Source organism: Panicum hallii, chromosome 1 (genome assembly GCF_002211085.1).
Source record: "Panicum hallii strain FIL2 chromosome 1, PHallii_v3.1, whole genome shotgun sequence".
Lineage (NCBI taxonomy): Eukaryota > Viridiplantae > Streptophyta > Magnoliopsida > Poales > Poaceae > Panicum > Panicum hallii.
The window spans coordinates 46,978,735-47,004,491 of NC_038042.1; the positions used below are offsets into that span (position 1 = coordinate 46,978,735).

The 25,757-nt window shown below is 44.2% G+C and overlaps 2 protein-coding genes, 1 non-coding gene and 1 pseudogene across 3 annotated transcripts; 1 reads left to right on the forward strand and 3 right to left on the reverse strand.

Moving 5' to 3' along the window:
* Positions 1-47: 47 nt before the first annotated feature.
* LOC112900607 (chaperone protein dnaJ 10) lies at positions 48-3,171 on the reverse strand. The gene is made up of 10 exons (XM_025969453.1): positions 2,515-3,171; positions 2,304-2,363; positions 2,104-2,186; positions 1,774-1,927; positions 1,541-1,670; positions 1,303-1,461; positions 1,046-1,224; positions 819-899; positions 570-722; positions 48-479 (listed from the first exon to the last, which is right to left on the reverse strand). The coding sequence occupies exons 1-10, from the start codon at positions 2,599-2,601 to the stop codon at positions 405-407; spliced, it is 1,161 nt and encodes a 386-aa protein (XP_025825238.1). The 5' UTR covers positions 2,602-3,171; the 3' UTR covers positions 48-404.
* A 2,761-nt stretch (positions 3,172-5,932) lies between these two features.
* TRNAF-GAA lies at positions 5,933-6,005 on the forward strand. The gene has a single exon. It is a non-coding gene; the product is annotated as a tRNA-Phe (tRNA).
* A 522-nt stretch (positions 6,006-6,527) lies between these two features.
* On the reverse strand, positions 6,528-12,816 carry LOC112895053 (mitogen-activated protein kinase kinase kinase 3-like). The gene is made up of 11 exons (XM_025962926.1): positions 12,688-12,816; positions 11,244-11,744; positions 10,648-10,735; positions 10,429-10,491; positions 8,665-8,825; positions 8,500-8,575; positions 8,000-8,059; positions 7,771-7,878; positions 7,381-7,626; positions 7,137-7,255; positions 6,528-7,035 (listed from the first exon to the last, which is right to left on the reverse strand). Exons 2-11 carry the CDS (start codon positions 11,705-11,707, stop codon positions 6,786-6,788), a joined length of 1,635 nt encoding a protein of 544 aa, XP_025818711.1. The 5' UTR covers positions 11,708-11,744; positions 12,688-12,816; the 3' UTR covers positions 6,528-6,785.
* LOC112897600 lies at positions 12,469-25,458 on the reverse strand (annotated as a pseudogene).
* Between the last annotated feature and the right edge of the window lie 299 nt (positions 25,459-25,757).

Sequence of the window (25,757 nt, forward strand, 5' to 3'; positions counted from 1 at the left end):
TAGAATACGATGTGCAAACAACAGTATTAAATAAAAGTTGATGTTCATACCTGAATTTACCATATCATTTTAGGATCAGAAAATGGATTTTTACATAACCTTGTTCTTTTCCTTTTTTCTCGACAACATCAATAACAATAAATTACACAGGCACAACACAGCCCAGTTGAATCTATTTCAAAAAAAAAAGGGAAAAAAGAAGGGCTACTGTTCATGGGAGAGAGAAAGGGAACCCTGAAATCTGAACTGTCATTGTGCTCACCAGAGCCGAAGCAGCATCTGCATGTGTATCCATAAGATAAAGGATGGCAAAGTATGATCTGGACTCACATGGTTCTGAATCATATACTTGACAAAAGTCATGAACATTTGAACACATCTATTGGTGTCTGTTTCTTTAGAAATCATTTGCGGGGCTCAAAATCATCGTCAACATCATAAGCAGGGTTGCATAAGCATCTGAACAGCCTTCCGATTCCCTGCACCGCAAACGTACTGACTTCTTACTGAAGATTTCAATACATAAATCATTGATATGAAACAAATATGCATGGTAATTGAACAATTGCCTGAGTAAATGCAGGAGTTCGATATGGCACCGTCCGAGCTATGTCATCATCTGAACTGTCATCTGAACTGCTGTCATCGTCAAGAACTGTTCGTTTTGATGGCCCTGAAGGCCCTGGCCCTGGCCCTGGCCCAGGTAATGCCTCCTTGTCCCTCTATTCATGTTCCATTTGATCAAACATTGAATTTGTAAATGTCAGTTTCACTGGTTGAACTCTAGATGCAGCACATCGCCATATAAATTAATTTACCTGAAATATTTTCCCAAGAATTTTCAAGGCCGTTGCTCGGGCCTTCAGATCCTCTTTCTTGACATTGTTTTCGTAAAGCACCTAAATAAAGACCACGTCAAATAAAATAAGCTTGATGTGCGGATAGTTTCAACAGACAAACCTGGAATAGAAAACTACTCATAGTCCAGACAGTTTTAGGCACTACTTATCATACTGTATGTAATCAGATACCTCAAGATACATACCATTTCACAAACATGCAGGAGAGTCATTTCAATGTCCACAACATTCAGCTTCCAGAGTGAGCTCATCATCAGATCCTTGTTCATCCTCATCTGAAAGTCAACATCCTGCTCCGTGGCAATGCCATCCTTGCAACTCTGCCGGCAGGCCTCCTCTTGCAACTGCAACAGCTGCAGGGCTCCTGCATTTCTCCTTTTGCCCTCATCAGTCAGCAATTTTAATCATCAGAGCAGAACCCTATGAGAAAAAAGTTTTTCACCTTTTGCTGCTGTGATCTGTGACTTCCATAGGTGGCCCTTGTTCCTGACCCACTCAGCCACGAATGGCACTCCTAGGTACATGGCCTTCTTGCCAAGCTCCTTTGCTGCTTGTCGAGAATACACGTATCCGATGGTGCGAAGAATATCCAGTCCAGATGCTGCAATGGACATTTCACAGTGAGTTGAATGCTAGAGAACATAAAAATAGAAATGGTTTAATAGGATCAGAAGACTGACAAGTGCTGGAGAGCCTCTTTGCCTCAGCTTCCGCGCGACTAGCAAATCCTTCTTTGTCGCCACGAACATATTGTGAGAGGAATTCCTTGAGGAATCTAGCTAGCTTTTCCTCTCTTTCCCTTTGTACATTCTTGATCACAATAAAAATAGAATGAACCAACATCATTTCATCAAAATTTGGAGTGCCACAATATCATTAGTACAGAAATAGCCTGCCTCCTCGGTCAACTAACCTTGAGCCTATCCTGAAGCTTTTCGGGGTTGTCGGTGTCGCTTGTCATCTCAGTGGAAGCCATTGTTGCCATTGCAAGATGACCAATGTAGTCCTCGAACAGCTCGCTCCCGAAAAGGAGGGTGAAAACAACAGTGCCATCCAGTATGTTGTCCCTGAAATATTTGACAATCGAGATTGATCCACTGTATATGAACACTCTGGAGACATTGGCTCCACTTACTCAACTCTCAGAGTTCTGAAGTTCCAATTGCTGCTGCGTTATACCTCCTCTCATTTTCATTTTTCTTTTTGGAAAATATCCAATGTCAAGTGGGTACCTAGTACCTACCTGGATACGCTGTTCTTGCCGTAGCCGTCATAGGCCTTCCTCTGCAGAGGGTCACTCAGAACCTGGTACGCCTCTCCAAGAGCCTGGGAATCATCCAGAAGGAGAAAAAATCTCAGCTTGTCAGCACGCCACACATTGTGTCCGCTAAATCAAGTCGCTGTCCAGCAAGAATATGGACTGAATCAAGCTGCAGTGAGAACCTGGAACTTCTCGGCCGCCTGCGGGTCGTTGGGATTCTTGTCCGGATGCACCTGCCTCGCCTGAACATAGAAACGGAATCTAAACACATGAGAATAATTTCCCAAACTAGCAGGAACCAAAAGGCATTTAATGTTTCTGATGGGAGGAGAAGCTGAGCAGCAGCAGCAGCAGACGAGCAAGAAAGACGGAGGGAAAGGATTAAGTGGGGACCTTGATGTAGTAGGCCTTGCGGATCTCGTCGTCAGATGCGGCGGGACAGACGCCGAGCACGTCGTAGTACTCCGTCTCCTTCGCCATCGCCTCCGGCGCCGGTGCTGCTCGCTAGCCAAGAACACCCAGTCCGTAAGCAAGAAGCAGGAGGAGGCCAGCAGCGGGGCATGGACAGAGGAGCGCGGAAAGGAAGGGTAGGAGGCGAGCTGCGCCAGATGGAAGGAAGAAAAGGCGCATCACTCATTCATGGCGCAGCGCAGGGAAGGAGGGAGCCCGTCCCCACAGGCCCATCTTTCCAGTGATGCGCACGCCGCGGCAGCAGCAGCAGCTGGGCAGGGCAGCGCAGCGCAGCGCGATGTGCGCGGGGCGTGGCGCGGCAGAGCCACCCGGCCGGCCGCCGCGGAAGAGAATCCCTTAAACAAATGCCTACCTGCTGCGCGCCGGCAGGGCGGCGCGGGGTGGTGGTGGACCTGCAACCGCAAAGGCCCGAACCGAACCAGCCATTTTCTCCCTTTCCTCCTCGGATCGGTGGATCAAGAATTCAAGATTCGAATGATTACCGCTGCTGCCACTTTTTTTTTCCATTCATTTCTTTTTCTCTCGTTTGCTTTGATACCCGGTTTGATCGATCGGTTTCTTTTGCTGTTGTTTACCGCGCCTTTCCTCATCACTTCTTCTTTAATGGTTTATTTTTTTTTCTCTGGGAATTGTTTGTTAAGTCTTGCTCCTCACTTTCTGCTGCTGCCTTCCGCTTTTGCCTCCCCTTCTCTAGTGGCCGCTAACAGTTGTTATGAATGGGGTGTATGATTGTGGCTTGTGGTCGCCGCATTGCTTGTGCAGCGCCGGGGCAATATTCATGTGAACGTACAATAGTTCATATTCATTTATCAGTTTCAGACTTTTAGATACGAGACATGCTTCAGCTCATAGATAGAGAGGTCTCTTGCCTGTTGGTTTGTGGTTGGCTTTGAACCACATTCAGTTTTTCTTTTTGCATAATTCAGTCATCGCTATGATTCTATTATGTTTCTTTTACGCGAATGTTTTGGTTACGGTTTTCATTATGAGGAGAGATAAAACATAGTCCCAGGTCCCAACCAACTAGATCGCCATGAAATTTACGCATTACAAACTGAAATACTAGCCAGCGTATCAGGCATTCAGGCATATACAGATAGCAAAGCACATTGTCCATCAGCCATCAGGGTTGGGGGTTTCGGGTCTCGAGGGCACGGTGAACGAGCAGCCGAGCCGAGAGCACGACCCTTGCTCAGGATTTTAACTTGTGGCCCCCGCCCTAATGATCCAGATAAACAAGCTTAGGTTACTGATTTAGACTAATTCTAAATCATTTAGAATTTTTAATAATTAGAATTTCTAATAATTATTAGAACCTAGAACCTAGTACTGTTAGGTTTTTATAAGATTTTTATAGATATAAATTTCATGTTTAACTATTCTATTTACCAAACATACAAATTATTTTTTCTACAGATAAGCTACACATTATGCTAAAACTGTAAAAGTACTGGCAGTTTATTCATCTTTTGGCCATCAGCTGATATCGGTAAAATATAATTATTCATGCTACGTTACAATATAAATAAGTATTTTATCATACTATACATTCTACAACCACAATTATTATTGGGCTTGTTTGGAACTGTGTCACGCTACAGCACTACGTCCAGAAGAGCTGTTTCTCATGTTTTCGTTTGGAGCGCACATTATGATCGTTGTTGAGTGTGAAAAAAATACGTTTACTGATTCCAACATTCTAAACACCAGTACATATAGATTTTTATTTATTGATTTGATATAGCTTAGCTCGCCCCCTAAATTTGATTGCTGGCTCCGCCTCTGCCCACCTTCTTCTGCTGCACTGCACCAGCACTGCATTGACGCGGGAATCTTCCTTGATCAGAGTTAACAGCTCTGCCCCTGCAGCTCTACACCCCAACCTACTCCAGCCTCCCCACTCTCTATTTTTTTTCTCAAATATCTAGGAGAGTTGCGCATTTTTCATTAAGCAGAAAGCGAGAAAAAAATTATATACAAGCCCTACGCCGAGTGGCAATCCACCCAAGAAGCTGAAACAGCCCAAAAGAGCCGTTCAGAAAGAGGAAAAGACTCCGGCCTAGCATTACAAAAAAAAATCCTACTACTCGCGCTTCAAACAACCAAGCCTCTTGGCGCTAGCTTCCACCCAAAGCTTGACCTCCGTCTTGATCGTCTCCAAGAGCTGGTCAGGGGTCGAAAGCCGCCGATCAAACAGACGGGCGTTCGGCTCCTTCCAAAGAAGCCAAGCGTCAAGCGATGAGGCCGCAAGTCTCCGGCTCTTGGTCGCAAAACCAGCAGGTGTCGTGAGCATCAAGGCCGTGTCGACGCCTTCGATCCGCCGTCCAAATCCTTTGCCGTGCTGCTAGCCAGATAAAGAACTTCACCTTGCCGTCCAAATTCCATATGCGAGTGGCTCCCTGGAAACGCACACTCCCTTGGTGCAGCGCAGCGTAGGCTGATTTCGCCGTGTAGTTACCAGCTTACCGTCAGCGGTCCAACGCCACCGGAAAGAATCCGCAGCATCGCTGAGGTGAAAACCGGCCAGCATGTTCCATAGGCGAATTTTCTCCATGAGAACCGGAATGGACAGACCTCCGTTGATGTCTCTGCTCCATCGACGGTCAGTCAATGCCTGCGCCACCGTTCTTCGCTGCACAACACGGCTGGAGATCAGTGCAGCCAGATTAGGAGCGATCTGTGCGACAGACTTGCCCTCGATCCAGTTATTATCAGCCCAGAACAAGGCACTTGCGCCATTCCCCACTGTAACAGTGACAGAAGCGCTGAAAAGTGCCTGTACCAACGGCTCAAACTTGATCTGCAGTCCCTGGACACACTCTATAAAATGTGCAGGCTAGTAGTAACAGGCAAGGGACGAATTGAATGAAACCCCCGATGCACAGCACAGGGAAAACCAGGGGAGCACGTCCGACGCCTTTGGGAGTAGGGACTGACGGCCAGGTGAGGTGAGGAGGCCGGAGCACGGGGGCGGGCGGTCTGTCTCCTCCCGTATCCTTCCTGCTGGGATGGGACTCGCGCGTCGCGTGGATCGCGTCACATGCGGCAAGGATTCCACTCGATTCGGTCTCTCCGCGCGTTGCGCACCGCCTCCAGTTGGGACCTGGGAGCGCCGGGCCGTTGGGATTGGATCCATCCAGCGATTCTCAGATAAAATTGGAACGAAGACTTCGCTAAGATTTTGGAGGAACTAAGCTAAGCGTGAGTAGGAGGATGATCCGCTCTGTAAAATGGCTACCTTTTCCACGAGCCATATACACCGACACGTACAGACTCACGAGTTTGGTAGACCATGCTTGATCTTTGAATAAGTAAATAAAAGTTAGAAATTTTACCGCTAGCGGGGATAGCTCAGTTGGGAGAGCGTCAGACTGAAGATCTGAAGGTCGCGTGTTCGATCCACGCTCACCGCAAAATTATTTTTTTTAGTAACAATTCTATTTTTCTGTTACTAAGGAAATGCTGAAGATTTTTTTCCACGCGTTTCAGTTCATGGGGGTTATTAATTTACTTAATCGTCCAAAAAACTGTACGGAGATAATCTTGTGATTCGTGGAGATGGCTTTCCATCCATAACATGTTTCTGCTTGAGAGCAGGCCATACGTAGAAATATGCCCCAATATTAGATGAGATGAAATGACACAACATATGATACGATGTCATTTGTCAACATGCAATGTATCACACCAAACCTACAACTCCAGTGGGTCTAGGCGTTTTGAGTTGTTTTTGGCGACCAGAGTTGAGTTTTAAGATTAACCAGCTCCACCCTCTGAACAAGCAGATAAAGCTAGTAACCTTTGAAAAGAGAAGCCACAGCCTATGATATTCATGTGCCTGGTCAAAGGCTCATACCTCACCAGTCATAACATAAACATGCAAGTGGAGTGTATCTCTTTGTGACTACTTTGTATGAACAACAAACACATCATTATTCTGCATAAACAATCCTCGGCATCGCTACGTGTTATTCTAATCTACAGCATGTACAGTGACCATTTACAACACCCGCATACAGTTAACGATCATCAGTTACACCTTCCTTTTTCATCTATACAATAGATCAGATCACGAGGAATCAAGAATCCTCCTAGACACAAAAGGACTTATGGGCACAAACAGCAACGGATCCCTGACTTTGTTGTAAAAAATATCGACAAATCCTAGCCTCCAACAACTCTACAGATGAGAATCAGAATCTCTTTGGGGAACCGTATGGGCTTTGTGGTCTCTGGTCGATGCCGTGCCAAGGATCTGGAACTGGGTCGCTTCCTCTCATCTGGTTCTGCATGTAACTGACTGGGTTGTAGGCTGCAGATCCTGAGGAGAATGCCGGGTGCGATGGGGAAGCAACGCAGCTCCAGTTTGATTGCTTCACCTGCCGTAACGGGCTTGAGCATGGCGACACTGGGAGAGACATGTTTGCTCTCACATCAATACGGCTGCTGCAGGATGACAGTGGTCATCACTCATCAGTCAGGATGCCAGGTATGATTGGATGAGCTGGAAAGAAAGGATGGTCAGCAAATGCATGTTCATATACCTGGAGGTTTTGTTGGGCGAAGGATATGCTGAGGAAAACCCTGTAAAACCTCGTCCTCTTAATCCTCCAATGCCTCGCAGAGGAGCAATGCTTCTCTTCGATGAAGGTTCTATGATGTACTGCAAACAAATTTAAGGAATGGCGAGTATCAAGAATCCTTGCAAACCAAACATTGACATGACAGGAAAAGCCTATGAAGAAGAGAGAGAAAATCTATTAAAAAAGAATAAACAGGTAAAGTCACCTTTTTATGACATGCCTCAGCAGGTAAAGATAGTCTATTTCTCAACTGGCTAATATTGCATTTGGTCGCTCTTATTGCTTGATGGTCTTGAACGACAAAAGGGTGACCCAGCAACTGAGTTGCAGAGGGGCGCTGTGCAGGATCACGCTTTAAGCACAAACTCAGGAAATCTTTCCCTTCTTTAGAGAAACTCTCTGGGATTTCTGGTATATCTTTAGTGTTAACTATCTTAAACATTGCAGGTACCTGAAGACCATGTATTGGGACAAAATGGCCATTAACATTATAAAAGTATGAAGCAGGTGCTAGTGACTTTAACTAAGCAGAGTGACTGATCTAAATTGGATGGAAATATTTGAGTAAAATGTAACAAAGAGGGAATACACATACATCTCCATGTGGATGCCAAGGATGCCTCCCAGTTCCCATTTCAATAACTGTGCACCCAAGGCTCCAAATATCAACTTCAAGACTGTACCCATTTTTATTCATTATGACCTGAAGAATTTGAAGTATTTCACATAATCTTTCTTGGAGTAGGAAACCACATGGCAAATCTCTATCCGCAAAACAAAAATTGGCAAAGCTCTTCAAACATCATCACTAGAAAACAGCATACCTCAGGAGCCATCCAGTATGCGCTTCCTCTTAACGAGTGTATTTCAGTACAAGATGTTATCTGCTTCAATATATGCAATAATGTGAGATGTAGGACAAAAACTCAAAAGTATCTCGTTTTGGCTTTTATATTGCAAAAAGAGCTTCCAGTAGCAACCGGAGTCATGTTTTCATCATATGGGGAACATGATCCAATCAAGGAAGAGCAAAATGCATGTTTTTTTCATTAAGAATAAAATAGGCACCCAGATTCGAGTTGAAGAGTAATTGAACTTGGGTGGTAGGGGTGTACATCCACACCTCACCAGCATAATTTATGCAAGATTGCAAGACATACAAATATATGACTCCCTGAGCTCTATCTGGTTGGTTGGCCGTGGAGCCAAACTAATTGTCTGTTAGTAACATGCCAGTGCAGTGGTGAATGAGGTTCCAATGATGCTCCTATACACATGCACAAAAACACAAACCTCTTGGGAGAAAATGAAAGAATCTACATACATGTTTAGCCATGCCAAAATCAGCAAGTTTGACTTCTCCATTTGGGCCGACAAGTATGTTTGCTCCTTTTATGTCTCTGCCAAATAAAGCATTATGAAGTGATATACTGATCTTTTATTCAATTGAACTTGGAAAACAGTGATAGTGTAATATAATTCACATTACCTGTGCACAGTTTTCCTACCATGCAAGTAGGCAAGTCCAGAAAGAATCTGCCGAGTATAGTTACGAATCACAGGCTCTTTAAAAGGACCATAATCTGTAAGTAATTTATGGATCGAACCTCCAGAAACATATTCAAGATAGATGGAGAGTGCCTCATCAGTCTGCCAAAAAATCATAAAATGTTAGGAAAGTCTAAGAATAATCAGCATTGAGCAGTTCGGGCAGAAAGTAAAGGCAACTTGTTATACCCAGTCATGAATTAGCCTTAATGGGTGAAACAATTAGAAAGAAGTTCAACGAAAGCAATTTTACTATTACTAATTGGAGGCTCTTTTTGAAGCCTCCACGTGAAGCCACCTAGGATCCTAGGTGAACACTCTAAAAAAAATAGAGAAATCCTAGAAATTCACATAAAAAATAGAAACATCCGACAATCAATCCGACAAACTAATCATAATAGTCATTTGATCTGTTATTTTTTCTAATAAATTACCCACCTCTGCCATTATGAAAATAGGCTAAAGTAACCTCATAAACATGTATCTAAATTACACACCTCTGCCATTAAAAAAATAATCTAAAGTAACCCCTTAATCTTCATGCAAATTACCCACATATGCTATTATAAAAATAATGTCAAATAACCCCCCTAAGTTTGTATATAAATTATCTAATTATGTCATTATTAAAAGTTAAAGTAGCTCCTAAGGGTGTGTTTGGTTCAGCTGTGAGCTGTGAAAAGCTGCTGTCAGATGTCTGTTGTGAAAAAGCTGCTGTGAGATGCCTGCTGTGAAAAAGCTGAAAGTCGTTTGGTTCAAACTGCTGTGAGCTATCGACTGTGAAAAAGTTATATATTGTCTTTATGCAAATTGACAGTATACAATATTTTTTTATGATGACCAAATTATTTTTCCTTTAAATCTTTATTTTTATATATATAAAAATATTTGGAGTTAATTTTTTTGTATTCTTTTTTATTTTTATTTTCGTATATATGAAAAAATCTTTATTTTCTTATATATAAAAAAGAATTGAAAGGGTATATACGTGACCAATAGTAGGTGTGTAGTTTTCACAAATTCGGAAAAGCTGCAAAAGCAGGGTACAACCTGCTTTCAAATTTGTACTACAGGAAAGCAGCTTTTTCAAAGCAGCTGCAGAAAAGCTGAACCTCTTTGGTTCAGCTTCTGCTTTTTGAAAGCAGAAGCAGGTTCAGAAAGCTGAACCAAACACAGCCTAAATCTGAATCTAAGTTATATAATTATAACAAAACCTTAAAGTGCACCAATATAAAATTCTAAATTACTATGTCTATCATTATTAATATATTATTTATGTTATTGCTTATATAAAAATACTACCCATGGTGCGTGTCATGTATGGGGGAAGATATAACAATACCAATTTTTATGTTGTTCACATAGCTTAAACAGTTGGTTCAATTAAATACATATCAAATACATATGGAGGTGTGATACAAAGTGAAAAATATTGTTACTAACTAAACATATCACAACTAGATAATGGTGAGTATGTATCTTTAGAGTATTGTACGTTAGAATATTTAATAGATGAAAGAGAGCATGGGATAGATAATTATAATTATTAGCTATAAGTCTTATTTTTATATTAATTTTAATTAGCCCGTGGGGGAGCACAGGTTGATAGGCTAGTATGCATAACAAGAATATGACAGGACAAACAAGATTTTGTGGCTGCACGGCACTCAAACGGTATGGTTATCAGTTGCTGCATGGAACTCACCAGTTCACTTCCGTAGTATTGCACAATGTTTTGGTGTGAGAGTTGTCTAAGAATATCTACTTCCTGTGATAAAAGAATGATACAAGTTACTAAACTAAATTAACAGGATTCATGAATCATGATTCACATCAATTTAGGAAAGTGCATGGTACAGGTATTACATTAATACATGCCTTTGATCTACAGAAAATTATCAATGAAATAGGGGCAGAAAATGACCTGATTCAATTGTCTGAGCCGTTCTTTTGACTTTGAATCATCCAAAATAACTTGTACCTCCTTTGTTGCGCAAAACTTCCCACTTTCACTATATAAAAGATGGTTAAGATCAATCACAAGATGCTAATGATAGAAGAGTCAAGAGTACAGCAGCCATACATAGAAATAGTTCTCAGATTTCATTTCGCGTCATAAAATGAAGCGCAACATGTAGCATTTTTTAGTTAAAGAAAACAAAGCATAAATACCAAAAGTTATCATTTCCTAACTTCTTTAGCTCACTGAATTTGACATGGCAGTCCAAATGACCCATGACAGTATAAAACAAACTTGCATATTAGATTACACCTAGTAACAAATTGGCATGCAAACATTGACAAAAAATGGTGGACTTATAGCAAGTTGTGTTATACAGAGTTGAATCTATATGGAGAAACTTCGATGATTAAATTGTCCCACTTGGATACAAAAGTTTATGAAAAAATGAATCTGTCTTTTCTTAATATTTCTTATCTTCAAGTATAAAAAATCAATTCATGAAGGACCTGAACTGAACTTTAATTTTAACTTCAAATGATACATAAAGTCATTCATACCTGTTGAATCCAAGGTAAACCTGACCAAATGTGCCACTACCTAGCAGCTTCCCCTTTTTCCACTCTGACTGGGATTGGGTGGAAGCAGTGAGAGATGAAGGAATGGGGCAGCAAGTAATAGGCGCTGGTGGACGAGGCAAGGGTTGAGACAGGCTCTTCAGATCATCCATCCTCTTAACCGATGACCTTGGACTAAACCCAAGATCTCCTGGACTTGCATAACTGGAAGCAAAAGCATTTTTTCTTGGGCTTGGGGAAAGACTCCTTGTTCTTGCACGACGTGTATCCTTATGAAAACTTCTACCATGCAATGAGGCCCCACTTGTTGAAGCTTCAAGGTTTTTCAAATGCACTTCTCTGTCATTGGTGACAGGCACATCAAAAAACTTATGGTGCTCACGGGGAGCACTACGTGAAACAAGGTCTTTCTCTTCCATCGTGCACTTATGTTCATAAGGTGGCATGGTTCTTGCTCCAGGATAGATAGTTGAATCTGTATACCTAAAGGTTGCACCAATAAATAGTGAATATCAGATTAAACAATAGACCGTAACACTAGACTGTCAGGAGGCAAAAGTAGATTAAAAAACAAATAAACAGTCTGACAAGGGGTCAAGGGCAAATAAATAAAAAAGTGTGAAAATTCAAAGACAAAATAATCCTGATCGTGGATTGGAGACTTTGGATGATTTGAGAGATTTTATAAAAAAAACACCAATTGATTTACTCTTGTGCTCAGGCATCAGAATACTAAAACATGATATCCATAGTAAAAACATAAAAGGCATTTAACCCTTTATAATGGTCATATATCAAGTGATAATAGCCGCTAATGTAATAAAAAACTTGACCCTCCACCAAGAACTATCCAATCTTCATAAGGCCTTATAATACAACTTTGTTGATACTTAACATTAATGCCAACAAAATCTTGAATACCAGTTGTAAATAATCCAATAAATGGTCTTCTAAAAAATTCAGTTCAATAAATTGGCTTGCAGAGGAATTCTAGAAACTAAAATAGCAGCGAACTAGTAATTCAAATGCCAATTGATAAGCATGCACCAACAATTTCTGCAAGACTAACTTGTCAAACTAAAACACGACTGGTTACAGTTTCTCACAGGATGACACGCATTTGACCTTGACTCCCCGTGTCCACGGCAAATGACAAGCGCGAAAGGGGTCAACGGCAGAAATTTGTGCGAAGCCTCACTCCCCACTCCTAGTCAATGGTCATGGCGCTCGACTCCAAAACCACTGAGTCACTGACATTTGGCAACCACATTCGCCACACAGCTTCATCGATGTAATTGTTCAACCCCATAGACTGATCGCATTGTTTTTGCAGAAAACACAAACACAACCCTCGAACTACGGTCTACGGCGATGAACGAAACGTACCGAATCAGCACGTATCCCGCGCAAATGCGACAATTCGTACCTGTGATTTCGGGTGTCCGCCGCCTCGTCTGACTCCGACGAGCTCCCGCTCGACACCGGCGAGCCCCCGCGCGCCGCCGCCGCGGAAGGCGCATCCGCGCGGGATGGAGGGGCCAGCAGCTGCGGCGCAGAACGGTACACGGGCCGGGGGAGCGGCAAGCCCCGGCCGGCGGCCGCTCTCCCCGGCACCGAGCCGCAGCCGCCGGCGGCCCTAACGGCACCCCGCCGCGGCGCCGGGGAGCCGAGGCTGCGCGCCCAGGCCCGCTCCCACTGGTCCGACGGCGACGCGCTGGCGGGCGCGTAGGCGGTGGGGGGACGGCGTCGACGGAGTGGCGCGGCGAGCAGCAAGCCGAGGCGGAGTGTCCGTCCTTGCGCTTGGAGCTCGGCCTGGACCACCTCCCCGGGCACCAGAAGGGCATCGCCTTGTGCTCTGGCGCTCCGTTCCTCCCAGCGGGGCTGGAGCTCGGCCCCCGAGGCGCGCGAGGTAATTAATTGAGCAGGAGGCCGCGGCTACGACTACTTGTCTTCCTGCGCCGGCGCGGTCGGTCTGCTCTGCTGCGCGCGCGCGCGCCTCCCCGCCGGGTCGGTTAATGCCACTCGCCAGGGGGCGTGGGGCCCCGGCTCCCTCTGCGTGGTGGGGACGCTACGTCAGTGGCTGAGGCCACGCGATGAGATCAGCGTGTTCTCAGAAGCCTCCTAATAAACTAGCTTTGTTTCGGCGACCGAGATCGACTCATGTAGAATCTGATAGTGGGGCCGCATCCATTACAACCGTTTCTTTTTTTTTATCCTTTAATTGACTTTTCACCCTCTATTCTTCGCACAACAGGCCAATAATAGGACGGGTATTCGGTTGCTCGCACAGCAAAACCTAGCCACGACACTGCTAGACTCTTCAGAAGGGGAGGGAGCATGGCCTTCATCTCCTGTCCCAGAGGCCGTAGGTTCCAAGTACAATCGACCCCGCTTCGCCATAAGACGAGCATAATTCACAGGAGGCACTGCAGAGTTCCGACAATTAGTTAACCCATTGCAGCAGTAAGCAACACACAGAAAAAATCCTTTTTTTCCTCATCCATAGCAGGTAAAATAGGATGGTAAAAGTCGGCCTGCGCTTACCGATTGATACGGAATGGGTGCACCTGGTGTAGCTGCAAACACAAAGGGCTATGGCCAGTTGACAGGTCTGCAAGTGTTGATCATTGATGTGAAATGCATATAACACGCTAGCGAGAGATACTTACGTGTAGCACAGGTAGTTTGTCAGGCACTGGAAAGTATCAGCTGTAAATCTGTTCTCATCCCACAGTATGTGATAATGCACAGGTTGGATCATTCCCTAAAAGGATGGCATTTTAACTGGCAATTAGCACACACACAATTAAATTTTATTTGGGTAGAGAAAACTAACCTAGTTCCGATTTACACAGGTAAAAACCAAACTCATTTGGATGGCATATATCTGAATCAACCACAGTTCCTGAAATATAAAAGATCAACAGCGACCTTTAGTTCAGGAAAACGACGTTTAGGGTCTGCTGTCAATGAACAACAACCGGGTCAAGCGACAACTAACCAGGCAATACGTTTCCACTACTATCAAAACTCTGGTTATGCTTGCTGTCAGAGAAAAACCGTGTATGGCGATGCTTCTGGAGCACCACATAGGTCACAGACGGATTATAATCCGGTTCCAGGTAGCTACATGCCTACATTTATATGGAACAAAAATGTCATTTCAGAGAAACAGTGTATAAGTTCATCACAATATTGAGAAAAAATGAGTTCACCTTTTTAATGGCAACAAGTTCTTGCCACATCACCTGATAGAGCTGACTGTTGCTCACAGCATCCCTGAAAGGGAAATGTTAAATACTTCCCCTGTCACAAAAAACACGTGAAACTTTGGGCTCCCTGCAGTCACAAGTATCTACATTTCTAGATTTTGGCTATCAATATCTGTTTTATGTGTTGAGACTTAAAATTTGAAGATTCCACGGATCTTTTTCCATCAAAAATTGCTTTTCATAGTATTATAGTTTTACCTATGTTTATTAAATACATTAAAGTATAAAGTAGTAGTCAAAGATGCATGTTGGAACCCATGTTAATATCCAAATGAAATTTGCTTGTGACTGGAGGGGGCACCGGGCACATAGAGAACAGCACCAAAGAGAGATGGTCAAACAGGGACTAAACCTGTAATATATGATCCTTTCAGGCTTTAGTCCGGTTCTTCTATGGAAAGCAATGAGATGTTCACTGCACGTTTAATAGAATTTATTCAGAAACCATGGACCCACCTCCAATTCATATTGAAATGCTAAGATTAAATAAGATCATACTTGATCATTCCACCGGACATGGCCCCAGTTTCATCGACATGGGGGACTTCAAAAAGATCCGATATCAACTCCTGCCCATTGGCCTGCGCACTGGCTAATGCAGCATAGTTGGTAACCTCTGGCCAGTCTTGAGAAGCAACAATCTGCACGAAGAATGGCATCACATATAGCAGATGGATCCTTACATGTCCAGATAGGCACGCTCCAGGCAAGTAGAGTGGTAACATGCACTTACAGCAACAATAGAGGAGGGACTATTACTTGTCCCAGGATGCATAACATGTGCACCAAATATAATAGTTGGTATGTCACCAACACCGGGTAGCCTCCTTTTAAGAGCATCACTAAGTACAGTATTTCTTCCTCCTACCTACAGTGTCACACTAATATCAACTTACCTCCATTACCAGCTAGACAAATGGTAGAGCATAACAAACCTTAACGTTGATTTTAAGGGCAATATTGGCAAGATACTGTTTTCTCATCTTTGAAACATGTTTTGCAAGACAGCATTGAGACACCAGTCCAAGCTCTGTCTCGCATATTCTTTTGAGGTTACCTAAAGAGTGATAGGAGTATTACTTGTAGATATTAGTCAGTGAATGCTCAAGTGTGTTTTGAAGTTAAGAAAAGGTACCGTAAAGAGAGCCTTTATTGTTGGGCAATATTACAATCAGCAGATCAAGTTCTCTGGCCTGTGGTTTGAGCATGTTCATGGCCTTATGAAATGACTTGAGTGTTCGTTCTACATCCTTAGGATCTGCAGTTACCACAGGAAGCACAGGATCGGGCAGAAAGTCCTACAGGCCAAGGATAAAGAACGGCCAATCAGAAAGAGAAGTCTGTAATTACTGTTTGAAAGAGTTGATCAAGTAGAAAATTACCATCCCAGATGCTTGGCACACAACAACCAGCTCATGACAGAAGCTTCTAACGATTTCGTCTTCCACATCACAAGAGAAGTTCACACATGTCCAGTTGCTCACTCTCCCACCATCGTACATTCTCTACAAGAAAAGGATTAGTAAGAAACTAATCTACAGCTTTATGCAATATTAGGTACAATAAAATTTTCCATGAGTTCTTATGTGAATAACAACAATTTGGATGGAGAATAACAAGAATGCAAAGAAAAATATTTTACATATCAGTTGCATACCTTACGGATCATATTCCATTTGCCTACTCGTGGCAAGAATCTTTCGATCATGCCAGTGTAATGGAATTTAAGCTGGTGCATTATATACAAGTCAAAATTGTGGGAATAAATATGCAATAGAAACGGAAAATTAGCATATGCAAACCACGAACTGAGACATTTACCCAAGGGGGAGGAAGCACACGAGCATCAGTGACAGAAGCTGCTTCTTAATTTCTATGCCAAACTCCTTTGCATATGATCCCTCATTACCGCAGCATTCTACAGCAGTCTGGGAACCAAAGACATGACTCGATAAAGAGCTGAGAACAGTAAACTGATTACATGCGAAAACGAACATATCTCAAAATGTGGCAGGCTACAATAGTAATGTGTATAGTAACATTCATTAAGAATTTTAAATACTCCCTCTGAAAATATGAGGTTTAGGACAAGCTAATTATTCCAAAAATCAGCTAATTAGCTTGTCCTAAACGTCATATAGTTTTAAAAATGGACTGAGTAATTAATATGTCAAATAATGAATAAAAGACAAAAGAACAACAATAAGAAGACCAAATTTTGTGTATGCCTTTTAAGCAAGTTTTAAATAGCGATTTTCACAGCATGGTCCTAGAAAAAGCAAATTTTCACATGCAGTCTTGGCAGCAGGATGCAAAAATTTCTCTAGTAAGTATAACTTGGTGCAATATAGCAACAATTTAACTTGGTGCAACATAGCAAAAAGTTACTTTAGTAAATCACACACGGAATGGGAGAACAATTACCTGTAAAATGCGAAGTTTACGCTCTAGAGGGTGTAGGCGAGCTGCTTCAAGATGACTAGATATGTGTGATGAGGACATCACATGCTTGGATACAACCATTAGAAACTTTTGATTCAAAGGTGAAATTATTCTTTATCATGATTGTATTTGATAAATTTTATGAATTGATGCTTCGCCATGATATGTTTTCATTTGTTATTTTTATAAATACATACATGGATCAAAAAGAGTATTAAACACACATGGAAGGCATGGAGAACCAAAGAAGTTGATTGAGGACCAATTCCATATGTTTCCAATGTTCTCTACTAGGCCACCACGTCACTTTTGGTGCAAGGAAAGAAAAGAGTCCAAATCCACACGTTTTGGATGTTGGATTCGGACTGCAGGATAGAACCAAGTTGTAACGGCTGCTACGACTACATACGGACTTTGATTGGAACATTCTTGGACTTCATGGAAAGCTTATCAAGTCTACTTTCAAGCGGATCTAGGCTCACGTCCATATCTTTTCGGAGTTGGCCCTAGTCATCATTTTCGTTCACGGATATTTTCTGTCCAGGTGCTGCGTCATCTTATTTTGGCCCAATGGGCCGTGTATCGAGTTTTGTTCCAAATATATGAACATGGGAGGGCGACCACAGGGGTGCTGGAGTCGTGCTCCAACCCTAGGACGTGTCCCTAATGGACCGCCGCGTGGAACTAACTTAAAGCAACTGAAATATGTAACACGCCGCATGGAAGTCCATAGGATCCAGCGCCTCACGCGAAGAGTCCTGAACGCCAGGAGGACGGGACCGTAATTCTGATAACACATCCATGCAAATTTCAGAGCACCGCTTCCATAGCTGCAGGTACTCCTGGAATGGATTGGGCTTGATCCAAATCCAATTTGTGAGAACCGCCCAATTTAACACCATTTTAGACGAGTCGCCGGTCGTTATAATTAAGAGGAGAGCTAACACGCGCTCGCGCTTCGGCGTGCCACGTGTTAACCCACATCTAAATCGTGACGACCAACACGACATTCACCCAAAATGAGGCTAAATCCGGTAGTCCCGGTATGTGCTCCACCATATGCCCAAGATCATGCATATACACATACCGTTCACAATCTAGTATTTCGCCATTGTACCACAAAGAGCAATTTTAAGCAGCAAGTTCAAATTGAAATTACGGTTCAACACGAGTTACAAGCCTTGGGCTCACAATCCAAAATAAAAGGGACATAGATCATGAAGTTTAGTGTGACAAGATAATTTCCCAAAAGACGGGTACGCAGCGGAAAAATAAAACGCGCAACGAGACGGAGTCTTGCTCAAGGACGCCGTCGACACCACAAGGACCTACTCCTCGCCCACACCGGGATCGGCGGGGTAGAAGTGGCCAAAAACAATTTCCGGCTCACCTGCAACTTAGTTAAGAAACATAGCAACATGAGTACAAAGGTACTCGCAAGACTTACGCGAATAAATAAACAAGGAGTATGCAAATGAGGGCTCACAAGAAAGCTTTAGGGTTAAGTTGTTAGCATAAGCATGAACTTCCTAACCAAAACCTATTCTAGCAATCCTAGCATTTTTATTATCTTGCCCAACCCACCATAAAATTTTAGTTAAACATTGACCAACCACAAGAGGTGACATAAGCATCATAAACCACATACGACCAAGATCGATACAACTACGAAGAATTCGTCGAAACTTGAGCTTGCTCATAACCGAGAGCGCGGCAATTCGAATTGATTTATTAACCTTGCAAGGGTGTACAACTTTACCCACACGACACAAGGACCATGCGACTCACCCAACCGATCACGTGGGGTGAGGGGGTACTCGCGTCAACCTTTCCCGACGAGTTCTAACCGTTGAACATCACGCCTAACTTGCGCGGAGAGTTACCTAGGTCCACCGGGGACACCCCTAAGGCTCTCTACAAAGCCCCACGGCCACGCATCTAGGACCGTGCATCAACGATTAAAACTAGAGGGTATTTGGTTTATCCACCCCATGAATGGATATGTGGTAGTACGATAAGTGCTCAATTTCCAAGGTCATCCACGGACGGTCCTTAATCGGTTCAAGCGGACTAAGCCTCCGAGACTCCTTTCTCTAGGCCCTACCTTCCGCTCGAACCCAACACCACACTTCCAACTAGACCGATCCAACCCACAACCCGACACCGGATACTATGCTCAAGATAATCATAGGTGGTGAAACAAGTGATCCTATTCCAACTTTCCCTACAAGATATATACCAACTCTAAGCACAACTAAGCATTTAGTTAATTAAGTTGCAACTAGCTACGTGTGCCAAGGACATGGATATACAAATCAAGGGAGGACATTGCATGAAAATAGGACCAACGATGCAATAGATAAGTATTTATCATAAGCATAGATACCCAAGTGAAATAACTAAATTTAAGCAAGTTAAATAGGTCAAGGAATCATGCTTAGCTGCTTGCCTTGGTTCTCTTCTTGCTCAACCACACACTCGGCTCCCGGCTCGGTCTCAACGAACTCGGCGGGCTCAACGGGTACGTCCTCCGGCGTCTCGGTCACTAAAATGCATGAATGAAATGTATGCATTAGGATGATGCCAATGATGTGAAAATGAGATGATATGCAATGATATAACAATAGAAGAGAAATGTCACATCAACACGAAAGCAATACCATCATGGCACTACAAGCTCGATTACTAATTTAAATCCTAAGTCCGAAGGCAAACTCGCTCATGCAACAAATTAACAAGAACAAATCATGATTTAATTTCTGCACCCAGAGGATATCAAAATAAACTCATGAGAGTTGAGTTTGCATCAAAAACTTATTTGTAGAATTACTTATGATATTTACAATTTTCAGCAGCTAAACTCAAGATAAATCTTACAAGCCATGCAAAACATTTTCAAAAATCCTAATAAAATTACCAGAGGTACAAGACATGATAAAAAGGATAACAGAAGTGGTTTTACCATTTTATCAATTTTCTATCAAAAGATATTCATTTTATAAGATTGCAGGCAGCAAAACTAAAAACACATTAAAAACCTATCAAACAGTACTGGAACAATTACACAACTAGCACTATGAGAAAAAGCACTTTACAGGGAATATAACAAACTTTAGTTTGACATTTTTAGAGCTCCACAAGATAAGATTAAGGATTAACTTGGTTTAACAAGAATAATTTATAACTTAAAATACAGAACTCTAACATGCATGAACTTAATTTATCTAAGCAGATCTACTATAGAGGATTCAAACAAAACAAACTTCGCAATTTTTGGAGGCCTACAACATTTCCTATGCAATTAACAAGATCACATGAAATGATAACGGGAAACGAGGCGGCCGGCGCTAGATCCACCCGGATCTAGCACCCCTGGGCACCGACAGGTGGGCCCAGGCGGCCAGCGCGCGGCCCAGGCGGAGTCAAGGCCGGCCGCGGCCTTGACCCGCCACGAGGGGCGCCAGCACGCGCCCACGGCGCGGCCCGCGCGCGAACGCGCGCGCACGCGGCGCGGCGCGACGCGGCGACGGCCGGCAACGGAGGGCGGCAGGGGGGCGCGAACAGGCGGGGCGACGCGCGCACGAGGGGCGCGGCGCGACGGGGAGACTCACCCGCAGCGCCGGCGGGCGGAGCGAGGCGGCGAGCGGCGGCTCGGACTGGAGGGAGAGGAAGGGGCGGGGCGTGCGGTTTGAATGGGGAAGGAGGAAGAGGAAACGGCGAGCGCGGGGGAGGAGAAAAGGCGCGCCGCGCGGGCGCCCAACGGGCGGGCGCAGAGGCGCGGGCGGCGCGGAGGGGGTGGCTGACGCGCGGGCCCGGGCGCGCGGAGGAGAGGAGGAGGAGGCTGACCGGTGGGGCCGGGAGGAGGGGAAAAGGGAAAGGCAACGGTTCAACTTGTAATTTCAAAAACGTGCACTTCCCGGGCTCCAAAATTCACCAAAATTTTACCAAAGCAAGATTAAATCATCAAGAACACAATGCAACAACAAGAGCTCAAAAATCTGTTATGGATTGCTCACAACAATTCAAACAACATTGCAGTTTTCACACTTTCCAAGAATTTTATGGCTCGGCAGAGACATCCAAAAATTGAATAAAAATATCCACAATTCACCATTTGAAATCTAGTATTTGAATAAAATATTTGGGGGCACAGCTACATAGCAAAATTTAAACTTACTTCACAACTTGCACCTAATTCACACAAGAAAATGGATGGTCAACATGTAATTAAGTGCATATGATGCTCCATAATGCTTGGATGATGCTCATGATGATGTTGCTTAATTTTTAATCCCGTGCTTTTAAAATTTGGGTCATGACAAATCTCCCCCCTTAAGAAAATCTCGTCCCGAGATTTGGTAGATAGAGAACGATAAGTCTTCGAGTGTAATAGGGCCATATTCACCTAGACAAGATAAACATCGAAGAAAGGACGCACAAAGCATGGGTAGGGTGGCGTGGTAGGGCATCCCTAATTTCTCTTCGATTGTGATTGTGTACACATATAAGATATCTAGAAGGATGAACTTCTTAAAGAAGGTTGGGTGCGGTGGGAGAAGCTTGAGGACTCACTCATTGGAAGAAGAAGTCGGGGTAGTCTTGACGCAAACGATCCTCGCGTTCCCATGTGGCTTCGTCTTCGGAGTGGTTGCTCCATTGAACTTTCACAAACTTCACCATGCTTCGCTTTACTTTCCTTTCCACATGATCTAGGATGGCAATAGGATGCTCTTCGTAGGTAAGACCCGCTTGGAGATTGAGTGATTCAAGGTCGATGGCGTCGGTAGGAACACGAAGGCATTTCTTCAATTGAGATATGTGGAACACGTTGTGAATGGTGGAAAGTGATTGGGGAAGATCCAATTGATAAGCCACCATTCCAATCCTTTTAGTGACTTGGAACGGTCCGACGAAACGAGGTGCCAATTTACCCTTGACCCGGAAGCGACGAGTACCCTTGAAAGGAGAGACCTTAAGATAGACATAATCACCGACTTTGAAATGGAGTTCACGACGGCGACGATCGGCATATAGCTTTTGACGGGATTGGGCAATGCGAAGATTTTCGCGAATGATCTTAACTTGGTCTTCGGCATCTTTCACCAAATCCGGGCCAAAGAAAGGCCTTTCCCCGGATTCGGACCAATTGATGGGCGTTCTACAACGCCGTCCATAAAGAGCTTCAAAGGGGGACATCTTGATACTTGCTTGATAGCTATTATTATAAGAGAATTCCGCAAATGGCAAACAAGTGGCCCACTTCTTCTCATATACTAGAACACAAGCCCGTAACATATCTTCAAGGATTTGATTCACCCTCTCGGTTTGGCCATCGGTTTGAGGGTGGTAAGCGGTACTATAGGTGAGGTCGGTTCCCATGGCTTCATGAAGACTTCTCCAAAAGTGGGCAACAAATTGCGGACCACGATCGGAGACAATTGTTTTAGGAACACCATGGAGACATACAATGCGAGTAAGATACAATTCCGCATATTGCTTGGCTCGGTAGGTAGTCTTGACCGGAAGAAAATGAGCCGATTTGGTTAAGCGGTCAACAATTACCCAAATAGAATCATACCCGTGAATAGTCTTCGGCAACCCGGTGATAAAGTCCATTCCAATATTTTCCCACTTCCAAGATGGAATAGGCAACGGTTGAAGGGTACCGGCCGGTTTGAGATGCACGGCTTTAACCCTTTGGCAAACATCGCACTCGGCGACATATCGAGCGATTTCCCGCTTCATGCGAGTCCACCAAAATCTTTGCTTGAGATCTTGAAACATTTTGGTGCTACCCGGGTGAATCGAGAATTGAGAATTATGAGCCTCGTCAAGAATTAAGCGCCTCAAGTTGTGATCCTTAGGCACGACAATACGTTTCCCAAAGAATAGGACCCCTTGATCATCATAAGAAAAACATTGAGCTTTACCCTCCTTCATGAGTGTACGAATTCGGGCCATACCTTTGTTATTTCTTTGAGCTTCCTTAATTTGATCATAAAGATTGGACTTGATTATAAGAGCACCGAGATGACCTTCCTTGACCATTCCTAATTCAAGTTTCCGGAATTCATCACAAAGAGTATGAAGAGGAGGTCCCATGGTCAAACAATTGCATTGAGCCTTGCGGCTTAGCGCATCGGCAACGACATTCGCCTTGCCGGGGTGATAGTGGACTTCAAGATCATAATCTTTGATTAACTCAAGCCATCGACGTTGCCTCATGTTGAGATCGGATTGGGTGAAGATATATTTAAGACTCTTGTGATCGGTGTAGATATTGCAATGATTCCCAAGAAGATAGTGACGCCAAATCTTTAGAGCATGGACCACGGCCGCAAGCTCCAAATCATGGGTTGGATAGTTTTCTTCATGACGCTTGAGTTGACGAGAGGCATAAGCCACCACTTGGCCTTCTTGCATAAGAACACAACCAAGACCGACGCGAGAGGCGTCACAATAGACATCGAAGTTCTTGTGAATATTTGGTTGAGCTAGAACGGGAGCGGTAGTAAGACGATCTTTAAGAGTTTGAAAGGCTTCTTCGCAAGCTTGAGACCATTCAAACTTGACCCCATTTTTCAACAATTCGGTCATAGGCTTGGCAATTTTTGAGAAGTTTTCTATGAACCGGCGATAATATCCCGCAAGCCCAAGAAAACTCCGAATATCGGTGATGCTTCGAGGTTGCTTCCAATCAAGAACATCTTGCACCTTGCTCGGATCGACGGCGACGCCATCCTTGGAAAGAATGTGACCAAGGAAGGATACTTTTTCGAGCCAAAACTCGCACTTGCTAAACTTAGCATAAAGACGATGCTTCCGAAGTTTTTGTAACACAACATGGATATGGTGAGCATGATCATCCCGAGTCTTCGAGTAGATAAGAATATCATCAATAAAGATAACCACGAAGATATCGAGTTCCTCCATGAAGATACTATTCATTAAGTACATGAAATACGCCGGGGCGTTGGTGAGGCCAAAGGACATGACGGTGTATTCATAGAGACCATATCTAGTAGAGAAAGCCGTTTTTGGAATATCTTCTTGACGAATTTTGATTTGATGATACCCCAACCTTAGATCAATCTTGGAGAAGTAGCAAGCTCCCGATAATTGGTCAAACAAGATATCAATTCGAGGGAGGGGGTACTTATTCTTGACGGTGACCTCATTCAACGGACGGTAGTCGACGCACATCCGTAGACTATCATCCTTCTTCTTCACAAAGAGAGCCGGGCATCCCCAAGGAGAGGAGCTCGGACGAATAAAACCCTTATCCAAAAGGACCTTGAGTTGCTCCTTCAATTCTCTTAGCTCATTAGGAGGCATACGGTAGGGACGCTTGGAAATGGGGGCCGTCCCGGGCATTAATTCAATAACGAACTCCACCTCACGATCGGGAGGCATGCCCGGTAATTCTTCCGGAAAGACATCCGGATACTCGCAAACCACGGGAATATCTTCCAACGCCGTGGTTTCGGTACCCGCCAAGGAATAGAGACAAGCTTTCTTTGTGGCGAGAGAGAGGAGAACCCTATCCCCGGAGGGGTGCAAGAGATCGATGGTGCGTGGCCCACATTTGATAACCCCATCATGTTTTCCCAACCAATTCATCCCAAGAATTACATCTAAGCCTAGCTTATCTAGGATGAGAAGATTTGCTCGAAAAGTGGCTCCCTCAATAAGAATCGGGACTTTATCTACAAAGTGCTTAGAGACGATTTCCCCACCCGGTGATTCTATGTGGTAAGGTTGTGGTAGGGTTTGCATTTGGAGTTTGCTATGCATCATGAACTTCTTGTTAATGAAGGAAAGGGTTGCTCCGGAATCGAAAAGAACGAGGGCGGGATGGGAGTTTATAAGAAGCGTACCCATGAGCACTTCGGCATCGTCCGGAACCTCTTCCGCGGTGGTGTAGTTGAGACGGCCACGCTTAGGAGCTTGCGATGGCTTGGTTCCTTGGCGTGGGGCTTGCGGTGGAGGGTTGTTCGGTCTTGGTGCATTGGAGGTGCCGCCTTGCCTTGGTGAAGGACAATATTTGGAGATGTGACCCGTGCCACCACAATTGTAGCACGGACCCCTTGGAGCGCCGCTTGGGTTGTTCCAAAAGGCATTAGCCGGCCTTGGGGGTTGTCCTTGAGGTGGTTGAGGATGACGTACCACCCACATCGGGCGCGGTGGTTGCGCACCCGGCGCGCGCGGTGGGGAGGTTGAGGCCCCACACGTGGGCGAGATGAGCTACCACCCGCCGAGGTAGGAGCGGGACGCTTGTGCTTAGCTTCGAGTCTCTTCATCTTGTGCTCGGCACGGATAGCAATATTCACCAAGTCGTTGAAATCATCAAACTTGGTGGTGGATAGCTTGTCTTGTAGCTCTTCCGAGAGGCCGTCATAGAACCTCTCCCGCTTCTTGGCATCGGAGGACACTTCATCGGGTGCATATTGTGATAGAGTGTTGAAGGCATTGACATAGGCCATTACATCCCGATGGCCTTGGGTGAGGTTGAGGAATTCCTTTTTCTTGATGTCGATGATACCTTTAGGAATATGGAAGGAGCGAAAAGCCGTCCGGAATCCTTCCCACGTGAAACGGTGATTGGCGGGTTGAGAAGCCTTCCAATTCCGCCACCAAGCCCCCGGGGCATCATGGAGTTGGTGAGCGGCGAATAAGACCTTGTCATGCTCATCACATTGGATGAGATTAAGCTTCTCTTCAATGACGTGAAGCCAAAAATCCACGTCAAGAGGATCCTTGGAGCCACGGAAGATTGGTGGGT